The 14,479-nt window shown below is 48.1% G+C and overlaps 1 protein-coding gene across 7 annotated transcripts in view; it reads right to left on the bottom strand.

Moving 5' to 3' along the window:
- The window catches only part of HECW2 (HECT, C2 and WW domain containing E3 ubiquitin protein ligase 2), a 222,401-nt gene that overhangs the window by 107,315 nt on the left and 100,607 nt on the right, over positions 1 to 14,479 (bottom strand). For all 7 annotated transcript variants that reach the window (XR_004984927.2, XR_006740563.1, XM_036421424.2 and 4 more), the window contains 3 exons: positions 10,646 to 10,753; positions 5,438 to 5,532; positions 1,228 to 1,303 (listed from right to left, as the gene is read on the bottom strand). Coding sequence is in view for 5 of the 7 variants with exons in the window: in XM_036421424.2 (XP_036277317.2) it covers positions 1,228 to 1,303; positions 5,438 to 5,532; positions 10,646 to 10,753 (279 nt within the window). In the remaining 2 variants the exon portion in view is untranslated. The remainder of the gene's footprint in view (positions 1 to 1,227; positions 1,304 to 5,437; positions 5,533 to 10,645; positions 10,754 to 14,479) is intronic.

Raw genomic sequence — 14,479 nt, 5'->3', positions numbered from 1 at the left:
TTCCAGCCAAAACATACGTACTGGCCAAATTTGAACCATAAGTCACCCATTTACCACCGCGGAGACCTGCCAAGAAACACAGCCCAGGAAGCTTTCCCAGGAAGTGCCTCGTCTGCTGGGAAGACACGTACCCGAAGGCCCTGGCAGAAGTGAGCGCCACCCTGTGTGCCCTGTGGTCATATATGCGAGGAGGGCACACCGTCGCCACGTCTGTTTCCGAGATCAGCCTGCTCCCCCTCACGCGTGAGAACATGCATTGTCATGCACATGTTTTGCAGCCAAGAAAGTGAACTGAACTTAAGTTTCAGAAGCACAACACAGATGGGAAAACGAAAGCAAAGCATCTGACAGTGGCAGGCATCGGTTAGACTTGATTTTGGATGTGCTGTAGCAGAGTCGGCGGCTTTAAAAGCCCATGTTAAACGCTGACGCTGACTTTCTTAGTGAATTCTTGACGTTGTGACTGCCCGTTCATTTTTTAAAAATCAGAGCCTTCATACTTTTTTGAGTTTCCTACATACGAAGTAACATTTGACACAGAAACCCACAGGCACACATACAGACGTGTTTTTATTTTCTTGCATGAATTTTTTTCCGTTTGTATAAACTGATGTTCTGTGAAAAACTATTTCCCTTTGGTGGTCAACTGATCTTTTTCTGTTCTTTCCTAAATTGCTAGTTTCAATGAAATAAGCCTTGTAAACTGCCAATGAGTTCCCGCTCACCACCAATGCATTCGTTTTTGATACACATGCAAGCAATTAGAATATTGCAGCAACCAGAAAAAAAAAAATTGTTTCACCCTCTTTCTTTGTTTATGTGTATTCCTCCACAGAAATGGGGGTTTCCCTCGGCTTTTCCCCCCTAGTTTCCACATTGCCCTTTCTCTAGATGAGGTAAGCACAAATCATGTTCAATAACCAACACCCTCATGTGGGGTTCACATTGGAGATTTTTTTTTTAAAAGTAATTATGCACAGTTAGTCTTTTTCCCGCCAGAAAACTCGTTAGAAGAAGTAACTGCTGAGTTTATATCAATGATCTATTTTTTATCCTGGTAAAAGATATACTTGAATTTCGGAAGTATGACCTCTTCCCCCCCTCCCCCAATCAATGACTAACTAGTCCACCTAGAACATATGAGAATCTGTAGAAGAAGGGACTACTGAGGCCCTTAAAATCACATGCTTTCAAGCTAGACATCATGCCAAGGAAAGGCGGCCTTACCGAACAGCGTGAAGCTGACGAGCTTCCGGGAATGCGGGCTTCCGGACGCACCTCCTTCCGCACCTTCTGCCCCCATCTGCAGACAAAAAACACGTGTCTGAAGCCTCACGGGGTCTGAGGCTCTCAGCCTTCCTGGGGAATCACGTATGTTTGCCAATGTGATGATGTTTGTACCAAGCATGCATGTAGTATATGCCTTTCCTATGCCGCAGAGCTTGGAATTAAGACACAAATGCAGATTCTCAGAGATGAGAGAAAGAGCAGACCTAACTTCATCTTTATCCAAAATTAGATCACCGATAGGAGCTTCTAGATTCCCTGGGATACGAATCAGCTGACTTTATGTTCTTTTGGTTCTTTGGTAAGAAGATAGTCGATAGGTTATAAATGGACTTACGTTGCTATTACTATATGGAAACATTCCTTCAGTTAAAAAAAAAATCAAACATCAAATTCCTTCAGACCTTTTAGAAAACCCTAGAATAAACCAAACATGCGATTTACACCAGACTCATCCATATGTATATAGAATGATCCTCTCTCGCCAAATATTTTTGAGTGGCCACATGGATGTCCCATCGCCCTTCAGGGGCGCCTACATGACTGAGTTACAGGTACATGGCACCTGCTGTTAAAATTAGTTATAATAGGCATTCTCAACGCTACTGTACTAATCACTGTATATGGAGCTTTTCCTAAAAGCTTTTGAGTAAATTATCTCATGAAACCCGTCATTTATAGACCACTTGGCAGAGTCAGCCTTTCCTTCAACGTATGTACAATGAGTGCTCAATTATGGCATACTAGGAAACAAAATTTCATAGTTTTCTAAAAACAAAACAAAAAAAACCCATCTGCAATGCTGTAAGAAACAGACAGGAGGCAGAATATATGTTGAATAGTTGGAAAAGAGAAAACATGGTCATTTATATCACACCCATCCATCTTTTATCTTTGGGACACTCCCCACGCTCCTTTAAAAATCTTATGCCACCAACAAATAAAACATTCACTAACCCAAGAAAAGCTGGAAAACTCCTAAATGAGTTCCATGCAAATGCTGAAATATCCACATCTACTTCCTCCTCTACTTCCTGTAATCTGGTCCAAACCATTTTGCGTGGCACTTAACGGCTTCCTGGTCATGTCATTTGCAGGTTCCTCGGGTCCCATCCAGGTATCCTTTTACATTCCACCCATCAAACCAAGTCCTGACGACACCGGGCTGGCTCTCAGTGAGCATGTATGCCTCATCACACCGAGTGCCACCTTCTCTGACTCATCCCCCCACCCCCACCCCAGGTTGACCGGCGGGACAACAGCAAACCAGCCAGGCTCCCGATGGCTGGTCACTACCTCGTCCTGCTTTCACCACGCACAGCCCCACACTGCAAAGCAGCGAGCAGCAAGGGAAAATGGTCTGCAGCTGAGACAGCCAGACCCCTCAAACGGACCCCACGGCCCTGGGCGCTGTACCGCCCCCAAGACACAATGACCCTTCCTGCGAAGAGACACCCCACGTGAGTTAAAGGAGACCGGGAAGACTCATTGTCTTTTAAAAACAAACTTCAAATAGGTTTCCCGAAAACATATTTAAAATACTAGAAGATATTACAGAAACAAAACAAAACAAACAAAAATTGGGCCCTTGGAGTCTCATTTTAAAGATGTAATTCACTGCCCGTCAAAACATTAATGTGAAACAATGTTCACAGAATTCACGGATCAACCCTGTCCTTTCCCGCCACGGTGGCAAAAGGACCATCTGAAAGCATGCCCGGAGCATTCCCTGTGATCGCCCGCGACCATAATGCCGGTAGGAGCACGCAGGCCCTCGAGCTATGGGGCGTGAGCGATGACAAACATGCCTGCCCTCGCCGCTGGGAGGAAGGTTTTTAAATAAGCTCACTCCCTAGATTCGTTCCAGGAGAAGCCAGAAGCAACACTGTCAACCCTGGGCAGAAACAATACATGGCAGTGAGCAGGGGCAGCCCTGGCCTGTCCCTGAGGCCAAAGGATTTCCTGTGCCGGGCGTCTGAGACACACACCACCGTGTGCTCGGAGGAACCACAGGGACGTCCAAGTCCCAGCGACAGCGCGGGCACCGCGGGGTGTGCCCTGGACTCCCTGCAGAAGGATGTGTGAGAGAGGAGCAGAGGAGGGTGGCAGCTCGTGTCCTTCCCGAGGGAGGCACCCAGGGACGTCTCCCGGGACTATTCCAAGGGGGCTTTGTGACTCTCAGCGCCGTTTATCCGTCTCAATCACTCACACAGGCCACAGGCCGGGTCCCCCGACGGCCACCTCACTGGGTACAAACACGGTGCTCACCCTCACCACGCGGGCGGCACAGACACGTGGCACAGACCCAGCCGCCCCACGCTGGGTGAGGGAACTCCCGGCCACGCGTCCTAGGAGTCACCCTGGGAACCACAGCGTTCTATTCTGACCGCAAGCGCTGTATCGGCGAAGCGGTTAAGGTGCTCTGAGGCAAATTAATTATCTCCAAACGAGGCCCGGGACAAGACAGAGTAATCTCAACGCAGAGATCAATGGGATGAGATCAATGTTCCCCCCCACCGGGGTGAACTCCCGCTGCCTTCAGGGATAGGGGATCGTTGAAACCGCTCAAGTCTAAACGAGATAAATGAAAATTCTGAGTTCAGAAAAACCGTGTTTGGAAGCTATTGTCTAATTTCACAGGCAGTTGATTTTTTTTTTCAGAGGGTTTTATGGCAAACAGGGCCACGCGTCTGGCTTTGCGTTGTTTCTCTTTGGAAGATTCAGTAAAGCACGTGCACTGCCCGCTGTGTGACACGGCAGAGGTTGTGGTCACCCACTGTTACTCTCCTGTGGACTTCCAAGGCTTATCTAGGAAATGTGGGGGATCCTTTTCAACGTGGGTCTTAGGCTCCACGGCAGCGGTTCTCAACCCGTGGGTCGCGACCCGTAGAGCCTAAGACCATCGGAAAACACAGGTATTTACATTACGATTCATTAACAGCAGGAACATGACAGGGACGGAGTAGCAACGACAATGATCTTATGGTCGGGGGTCTCCACACCATGAGGAACTCTCCTAAAGGGCAGCGGGTTTAGGACGGTTGAGAAGCACTGCCCTAAACTCTCTAAGTCCAATCACCCGGGTGCAAAATGAGGCTGTGAGATTCGAAGGTTGGTAGATGGAGTGAAAAATCCGGACCCTGAGAAAAGGAGTTCCCTGGGAAGTACCAGGTTGGAAATGGACAGACAGACTTTCCCTTCAAGGTCCAACAAAACCCATGGTGCCCTCCCAAACTAAATCAAACACCTCTTTCTCCCTCCGAGGGCCCGGGGATGTGGCTGGCTGCCGCGGACTGGCCACGTCGCACAAGACTCTGTGTGGTCTCTGGAGGCACTGGGCCCCGCTCGGCCTGGAGAGGGACTCAGCACTGAGATGCTCTCCCACTCCCTCTCCCCCACTCCCTTTGGGGGAAAGCTCACTGGTCCGCAGGCAGAATCACACCCTCTCCACCATGACTGTTCTCCCTTTGATCACTGAGCTCCTGCAAATTAAATTCACCTTCAAATGCGACCTTACCATTTCCCACCGACACAGTGAAGTCTGGAACCCCTTCCACGGGGGAGCACTCATAACCTGCTTCATGGGGAGCTGTCTACACCAGCGTTTTTCAACCGCTGTTCCGCGGCACACTAGTGTGCCGCGAGATGTTGCCTGGTGTGCCGTAGGTGCAGACAAGACAAGAATTTTATAATTTTTCACTATTTTGTTTACTTAATATTTCATAATAAAGTAATTATAAAATACTTTCTTTGTGTTTATTTGATTCCTATTCAAGAGAATTACTTTATATATAGTCAATATAGGCACAAAGTTAAATTTTTTAACATTTTCTAATGGTGGTGTGCCTCGTGATTTTTTTCATGAAACAAGTGTGCCTGTGCCCAAAAAAGGTTGAAAAACACTGGTCTACACAAACCTGCTCTCCATCAAACCATATTCCCCGCAGGTTAGAATTGTGGAGGCAGCCCAGCCAGCCTGCCCGTGATCTCCTTCCCTAAAGCGGAGCCCCCAGGGCCCTGTATTTCCTTCTCATGGTACCCCATAAGCAGCCAGAAATAGAAGGTGAGGCCCCGGAACCCCCGCCCACCCCCGGGGACCGCCCACCCCATGGGACCGCCCACCACCCGGGACATAGCTCGGAGGACTCACCATCACAGCCGGGTTCCTGACGGTGATGCAGGGCGTGGTGGCTCGCAGGGCCCCGCTGATGCCGTGGTAGTACTTGAAGCAGATTTTTATCTCCGCTGCAGAGGGATGGGAGAAAAACAACCATTCAAACAGGAAGTACGTGCGCTGGGAGCCCACAGGAGCCACTGCCACCACGCCCCTGTCTCTGATTGACCTTCCTTTCCCAAGCAGAGGCAAGGGACTGGCTGTACGACTTCCTACTGGTCTCAGATGCTTCTCTGGACCGTTATACGAACACCCTCAAACGTGTTCGAAGATAATGGGCCACCGTGTGGAGACCAGGCTAAGACTGGCTGCCCTGCGTGGAGGTATCTCTCTGGTCTCGGGGCTCCTTAGCCTCACACCCACTCCGGGGCCAGGAGGCCTGTCCCCAGGCCGCAGATGGGGTGTGGGGGTGTGCTGACGGTCAAACAGGAAATGACAGAGTCAGGACGCAAGCCACCCTTAGATATCAAAGCCTTCATTCTGAACCCCCTACAATACAGACAGACTGCAGCTGCCCATGGACACAGAAAGCAGGTTAACACATATGAAAAAATATTGTCTTAGACTACGCAGTGCTTGGGCCTGGGAACCTGATTGTTTTAAAATTCCAAGTGATCTAAATGCAGCTACGAGACAGGGATCAAATTTAGTAATCCCGGTACAGACACTCCTGGCATGTGGACAGACAGATAATGCAGAAGCAGATGTATGTGGAGGTCTCTGTCCACAGGTTACATGTTTATATATATGACACACATATGCAGCATGTGTGTATTTCATATGTGTGAAATTTGAAACTTGATAAAGAGCAATACCAATGTCACTTACTGATTTTGGAAAGGAACAGTTTCAAAGCTCGGGGAGTCAGAATGCGTCACAGGTATAGCTGGCACAGACACCGGGCTGTTCCCCTGTGCAGAGCACCTGAGCCACCGCAAGATGCCTGGTTCCCTGAGTGTCTTCTGATACAGGCAGGGATGCTGACGGGCAGCCCCCAGACCAGGGCGCCTACAGGAGTGGCTTCCTCCCCTGAACCCCCTGGATCACTGAGGGGGGGGGGGGGCACTGGACGGGTTTTCCCAAGGAAGCTCACCTCCCCCGGACCTTCCCGGCTACACCCGATGACCTCCACAGAGTGTGTGGCTCACTTGTTTTAAGAGAAAAAAACACAACAACTAAAGCAAAACCCTCTTTTAGGAATTTATATTGTTGCACGTTTCCTATCCATGATGAAATACAAAAAAAAAAAAAAAAACAAAAAAAACAGTCTTGCCATGAGGTACAATACTGAGTCTTTCCATCATGAACGTTAATCCCTGTGATGATTCAAAATGTAGCGAGCACTGCCAAGCAGAAGACGGTCACCGCGTTCCCATGACAGACAGGCCCCGCCCCGCCGGGCAGGGCAGAGAATCCAAGGAAGGTGTCTGGTCTAGCAGGGGATGGAGTGTGGAGGTGACAGTCACAGGCCTGACAGAGCACAGGAGACAGACGCTAAAAGGGAGGATGGCGGGGGGAAGGCTGGAGGCCCCAGGGACCAGTGAGGACACCAGGATCAGAAAGGCTCACAGACACACTGTGGGGACTGAAGCCTACGGGTGAGAAAACCTAAGCGATGAAAAGGTGGGGAGCGAGGAGTGGCCGAGGCAGAAACGTTGAGCTGCTGGCTTTGAGGACCGACCTGCATGGGAATCCCAGCCTCATTCTCACTGCCCTCCTCGGGTGACTGTCGCGAGCACCGACACGGGCTCTGATTATTCCCCAAACTGTAAAAGCTGCGTTCCTCTCCCACACGCTGTCTCCTGAGACCAACAGCACGTCTTTGGCAAGAGCAGGGCTAAGCACAGTGCACAGGCCCATCAAAGCCGGGCAAGCTTGGTGGTGGGCACTGGGTTCTGTGGGCAGGAGCTCTCAGCGTCAGCTCTTACACTGGAGATCAGACTCTGAATCCGCCCGCAGCCAGACCTCCATGACCAAGTCAACAGGGAGAGGCCAGCCCACCAACCATCCACAGCCCCTTCCTCCAGTCAGCCCAGCCTGATTGTCCCAATCAGGTTGGGCCAACAGAACCCGACCTGTGCACGAATTCGTGCACCGGGCCTCTAGTAGTCTATAAAAGACTATAGAAACAGACACTCTGGCATGTCTGACCCAAGACAACTTTTGAAACATCTTAACCTTTCAAAACTCAAGAATGCACATGGCCCAGGTGAGCAATCCCGTTTCTGCAAGCATCGGCTCACTTGAGGAATGTTTGACAGTCTGACCACACGTGCAGAAGGAAGCTCCTCCTCTCCAATGTTTAGCAAGATCGTCTACCCCAAATTCAACCAGTCTGTGTCCTCCAAACTCACCCAGGCAGGTCCCGAAACAATATGCCCGGCCTCCTGCCTCCTGGAGGGGTTTATCCAGACAAACCGAAGCCATCTTTACATTCAGAAATAGCTCAGTGGGAAAATCTAGGTTTTGCCATGAATTTAGGTCAATTTTTTGGAGATTTTTACTTTGCCTGGACTTCTGAATAGCTAAAGATAAAAATGTTCTGTCTGAAGATGAAAGCACATGTTTTTTCTGTGTCATGAAGTTTTCAAGCTCAAAGGTTGAAAATATAAAAATTGTTGAACATACTCAGCCACCTCCTGATTGAAAAAGAAATGTTGTATAATCTCACCATAGGGTATGTGTTTCTTGATTTTTAGAGAGAGAAAAGGGGTAGGGGAGGAGAAAGCAAGAGAGAGAGAGAGATGGATAGAGAGAGAGAGAGAGAGAGAGAGAGAGAGAGGCAGAGAGACAGAGAGACAGAGAGATCTATTAAGTACTAGCAGGAAGGGTAAAGAAAAACCTTCCCTGAGAAAGAGAGATTTACTACCGCCTAATCAGCCAGGACGTCCCAAACCTCTACCACTTTGGAAGGGATAAAGAAAATCAACCACACAGACTGAGACAGTCTTGTCCACAGGCTGTCGTGTTTCACACACACTGTTCCACATGACAGCAGCATGTGATGCTGACTTCTTCCCAATGTCCCAAGGTATTTATCTCAGAACAACCCACAGTGCGAATCGGCAGGTGCCACCCAGGGCCATCACCCCCGGCAGCCTTCCTCACTTGGGAGCCAACACGAAGGTTGTTTCACCATTTCCCCTGAAGTTCAGTTGGTGCTATTTCTCAGCCAGCTCAGCCTCTCAAACCCTGGGATCCTCCCAAAGGAGGAATCACGTTGAGAGGAAGCTTGGCTAGTTCTCCTTCCATGTTTCCCCGTATCCTTTTATCACTTACTTTTCCGACCACTTAGGTAGTAATGCCAGCTGGGCCAAGGTTGGGAAGTAAAGTAGAAAGAGGCAAGCAAAAGCACCCATGACATCACCCCCCAGAAACCACCTCTCATTCACGTCTGGCAAACATACCCTTCGGGCTTTCCCATCTGCCATGATTTCAGCTGGGGCTGTGCTGTGTGTATACGCCTTATCCTCTCACTTATATCGTGAGCATTTCCCCTTAAAATTACATTCCACTCAAGATTTAAGGAGAGAATCTAGCCAGAAATTAAACTGAAAAGAAGGCACTGCTTAGGGCTCAGAAATGGGGTTAGAGAAAGCTCGAGAATGCTGACCTCCAGGTGAAAATGTGGAAGAAATAATCTGATGGCAATTCAAAGTAATAGCTGCTAATCTTTTAAAACAACTTGTTATAGTGCAGTAGTTTTATATGCTTTAACTAGAGGCCCGATGCAAGAAGATTCTTGCAAGAATGGGCCTTCCTTCCCCTGGCTGCCGGCACCACCTTCGCTTCGGACCGGAGCCTCCTTTCAGCCTTCCCACGCTGCCCAGAGGCCCTGAGTGGCTGGGGCAGTGCGGAATGCCATGGCGATGATGCAGGTGTCCTGCCCTGCGCCCAGCCACTAGGCGCCTGCATATGAAAATTAACGTGCTATCTTTGTTGGGTTAATTTGCATACTCACTCCTGATTGCCTGGTGAGCATCGCAAAGGTACAGTCAATTTGCATATTTTTCTTTTATTATTAGTGTAGATAATGTGCCTACATCAAGTTGCTTCTCGATCAAACCTTACTTTATATTTTAAGGTGTAGTAAGTACCCTTCTTTGTATAGCATCCCCACACTCTCTTGGATTAAACACTTTGCGTATGGAAGATTTAAATGTTTCACAGAGATAAATAACTTGGAAAATGTTTAGAGCCATTTTGTCTGCAGTAAGGAAAAATTCTGTTAAGTGTAGGCATTAACCTGGAGCAACCAGTAAATCATTTGCTTACAGGAGTATCCAGCTACTCCACAAAATTGTACTTACTATGTTTGCAATAATATTAGTGGAAAGTATAGATACGCCCCTCATCCAAAATAAGAAGGAATGACATATGTCTGTGAATCACGTGTGCTATGTAATCACGTGTGCATTTGCACATACAAATGAATATAACATCAGATAACTGGGGCATGGTTGAATTACCTGCAGGATTCCTAGTAAACAGACATCTATAGCAGTCTGACTATCTGGCCCACATTTGTAAAAACCAGGACCCAAAGGCAAAAGTTATATTCTGCCGCTGGGAAAAATAATAGCAGAGTTAGCAAATAAAAATTTTTAATTAAGCTAAATTCTTAAATTTAAACCTTGAAGTGCTTTTCCTGCTCTCTAAAATTAGTATTAATCATTAAATATGAATTACAAATGTAGATGCAAAGGTATACAAAAATGTGTGAAATATTAAACTAGCCACACATAATTTATCCTAGAGGCCTGATGCACAAAGATCTGTGTAAGAACAGGCCTTCCTTCCCCTAGCTTCCAGCACCGCCTTCGGTCTGGCCCAGAGCCCCCTTTCCGCCTCTCGCCTTGTCGCATCAATTTGCATATTCCCACCTTATGGGCTGTGGGCGCTGCCATCTTTGTTGCAGAGTTACCGTCAATTTGCATATCCCATCTTTAGTTAGATAGGATATCATATGTTCATACAATACACACACACTCTTCAAAATATGTGAACGTTCCCTAATGAGTATTTTCTAAAATAACACATTTTCCAATTAGGAGTTATTTGGTGCAAGTGTATGTAAATCAGAGCCGAAAGCGTTTTAAACAGTGCTCAGAAAAGACCCATAGACCCCTGCGCACGCAGGCAGCGTCGCATCACAAACAGGCAGCGTCGCACGTGGCTACTTACGTTCCATGAAGTAGGGCCCCGGCTCAATCCTCCACACGAGCTGGCCTTTCTGGGTGCCAGTCACGCCCCTGTTTTTAGAATCCCAGAAGTTAGCTGGAGAATTCTCATCTGGAAAAAAAAAAAAAAAACAGAGAAACACCGTTCAGCTTCATGACTGCCTCTCTGTCCTTCCTCAGCTCCAAGTCCAAAACAAGTCCTCAGAGAGAAGGTGCATGGGAAATAACACTAGCACTAGCACGAGTGACAACTCCCAGAGGTTACTGTGCTGAACGTCTGCGCTTGCATTTTACGGGGGACGTGGGTAGGGAGGGAGTGGAAAGATGCTAGCATCGCTGGGCTTGGCCAACAGCAAGATTGCAGAGAGCGAAGGGCACAGAAGAGCCGGGGGCCGAGCTGATGTGTGGGAAAGGGGCTGAGCGTACCAACAGATCCTTTGTGGAAGGAGGAAGGAGCTGAGCGGAGAGACAGCGTCCCGGCCCCTTTCACAAAGGAGTTTGCCTAGAACACCTTCCACAAACCACCAAAGGCAGGAGGAAAGGGGAGGCAGCATTCGGACCTCTGAAGGGAAGAGGCTAGAAAGAACAGACCCAGGAACAGGCCTGAACGTGGCACTCTCCACACTGTCTGACCTCGTGACACAGAAAACAGTCCAATTTGTAGGCTCACTGGGGTCAGTGGAAGAGGCTCTCACCACTCCAGACGAGGGGCGGGGACACTGGTGGCCCAGGCTCCGCCCCCACCCTGAGCGCTGTGGGAGGCATAGTCTACACAACTTGCTCACATGCCACTAGTCTGAAGTTCCGTCCCAGAGCCTAGAAGAGGAGATGAACTGAAAACGTGAAAAAGAGCCCCAGAGTTTTACAAAAATGTGTACAGTAATGCTAGCTCTCACAGTCCCATGTACCTCATTTGGTTTTGGTTTCGTTTGTTTTTAATATATTTTTATTGATTTCAGAGAGGCAGGAAGGGGAAGAGAGATAGAAACATCAACGATGAGAGACAACCATTGATCAGCTGCCTCCTGCACGCCACTACTGGGCCCGGGCCAGGGATCGAACCATGACCTCCTGCTTCATAGGTCAATGCTCAACCACTGAGCCACACCGCCGAGGCCAAATGCACCTCATTTGTTTCCCCAAATCCCTTTCCCAGGAGGAGAGATTCACAAAAACGTTCAGGAATTGCCTTTTAAGATAATAAAAGAATATACAGGAGACAGGACCAGACATGTCAAAGATATCCAAACATAATTTGGATTTGGAAATGATTCAGTCTCTCTCTTAGTATTTCCCAAACCTCCATACAGCACTGGAAATAAAATAGGACAAAAATAAAACATGCAAAGCCCTCACTCCTCTATCAGGGGAGTTGAGAAAAGGTGAGGACTCTTAGGAAAAAGATGCCATGAGACGGACTGTGTCAGAGAATTAAAAAATGATGATAACGCTGACAGCTTTTGCTTTAAATTATAATCCCTCCTTACATTTTCTCCAAAAAATAGCATACATATCTAAATTGATTTTAAATTACCTTTCGGATACATGCTGAGTATCATCATGTCCTGAGATTGGATCATAAAGGGGCCTGGCTTCATTCCGGCTACACGCAGACATCAGATGTCCTGTCTGGGACGTGGGGTTGGGAGACTGATATTGAGCAATAATCATTTGAATCAAAATGATCACTCCAGACCCGGGCCAAGTACACGCCTTCACAGAGACTACGTGACTGGTAAAACTTTGCCAAATGCACCCGCACGTACGAGACAGGTTGTGGAACCCCACTGCAGTGTGAGAAGAAAACCCTGATAATGACTCAGAGATGCAGAGGACGTTGTGAGGAGGGGTGAGTCTTTACCAGCGAAGGCACCAAACAGAGCGCCAGCCTTAGTCCGTGCTATGAGAATCATAAGTGAACTTCCAGATGGAGGGGAAGACGTGGCATTCGTGTTTAACCCAACCTCCCTAGACGTACAATTCCGTACACTGAAGCCCCCTCTGGATGGAAGAAAGAAAGAGTGTGTGTGACAGGCATGCTTGCAGGTTACCACGATGACACCAGGGGCCCCCCACCCCAACCCCCTCGGAGAAGGCACCCATGGGTGACGATGGCTTTGGAGCCACCTGCATGGTATGGTTCCTATTGACACCAGGAGAGCTGGATGATTATAATGTGCCAGAGACGGGACAAAAAGACACCAGCCCATTATTACAGGACAGATCTGCAAGTCTGGCCTTGGGGACAGTTGACCCTTGCCACAATTCACCACCCCTGGACAAAGCCTCCCACTCTTTCGCTAGGTACTTCTCTACCATGTGCTGCCCTTTGTTCAAATGGTGTATGAGCTCCTGAGACCAAGCACATCTCTGAGTCTTCATGCCCATGAAGGTTTCCATGCACACAGAAATAAAACATGTGCAGCGGAAGAGATGTGTATGCCTCTCCTCCTGTTCATCTGTCCTTGGTCAGCCTGATGGGCAGGCCCAGTCATAGAACCTAGGAGGATAGAGGAAAGGTGTTTTTCTCCCTCCACTTAATCCTCAAACATGTGGTCAAGGATAGCCAGCATTTGGTAGCTTGGTAAACACCTTGGCACAAGATCCAATATTAGGCCCATCAATCATCTATAATAATAAAAGCATAATATGCTCATTAGACTGGACAGCCGGATGACCCTCCGGACGACCTTCCAGACAAAGCCAGGGCCATGAGGGCCGAGGCAAGCTGCAACGGCTGCACAGGCTGAGCCCCTTGCATGGATTTCGCACACCAGGCCTCTAGTATTCTAACACAATGACACTACAATGCTTCAGTCCTTCTTTGTGCCCCGAGGCTGTCAGGGCTAGAACAAGATTTCCTGTTGCCAAAGAAGGTTCATGAAAAAGAGCAGAGTAAAATGACCTTTTCCTAAAGGCCCATAATCCGGGGCCAGATGAAATCAGGGGCGGGCGGGCCACCTTGAGAACCTCAATAATAATGTCAAACTGAAACCAGTTTGACTAGGTGGATAGAGCATCGGCCTGCAGACTGAAGGGTCCCAGGTTCGATTCTAGTCAAGGGCATGTACCTTGGATGTGGGCACATCCCCAGTGGGGGGTGTGCAGGAGGCAGCTGATTGGTGTTTCTCTCTCATCGGTGTTTCTAAATCTGTCTCTCTCCCTTCCTCTCTGTAATATATATATATATATATATATATATATATATATATATATATATATATATATATATTATATTTTTTTTAATAATAATAATAATAATGTCGAACCCTGCGGAGCTCACTATGCGCCGGGCACTGTTCCACTGTTTTGCCTTTATTAACTCAGAAAGGCAAGCAACGTACTCAAAGCCCTCACTTTTCCACCAGCCAACCCAGGGGAGCTGAGAAAAAAAGGAGAACTTTTAGGAGAGAGATGCCATGAGATAGACTGTGTCAGAGGGTATAAAAAAAAAAAATGCTTACAGCTTTTATTTTGCTTTAAAATAATCCCTCCCTACATTTTCTCAAAACCCTCTGCGAACAATGCTCTACGATCCTGTTATCATATTGTTAACGATGGGGAAACGAAGGCACAGAGAAGCGGAGAAGCGTGCCCAGGATCCTGAATCCGCGTGCAGAGTGAGCACAGGCTGCACTCCTCAACACGACGGCACGCTGTCCACCAGGGCCACAGCGAAGAGCCAGACGGCATTCTGCCTGTTGTGGAGAGTCACTGAAGCACTGAGAGCAGGGAGGGACATGGTCTGCACTTTTTTTTTTTTTTTAATCCTTCTTGCCCTAACAGGTTTGGCTCAGTGGATGGAGCGTCGGCCTGCGGACTGAAGGGTCCTGGATTC

Source organism: Pipistrellus kuhlii, unplaced genomic scaffold (assembly GCF_014108245.1).
Source record: "Pipistrellus kuhlii isolate mPipKuh1 unplaced genomic scaffold, mPipKuh1.p scaffold_m20_p_7, whole genome shotgun sequence".
Taxonomy (NCBI): Eukaryota; Metazoa; Chordata; class Mammalia; order Chiroptera; family Vespertilionidae; genus Pipistrellus; species Pipistrellus kuhlii.
Note: the sequence above shows the minus strand (reverse complement) of the source record. Positions and strands in the feature narration are given on the sequence as shown.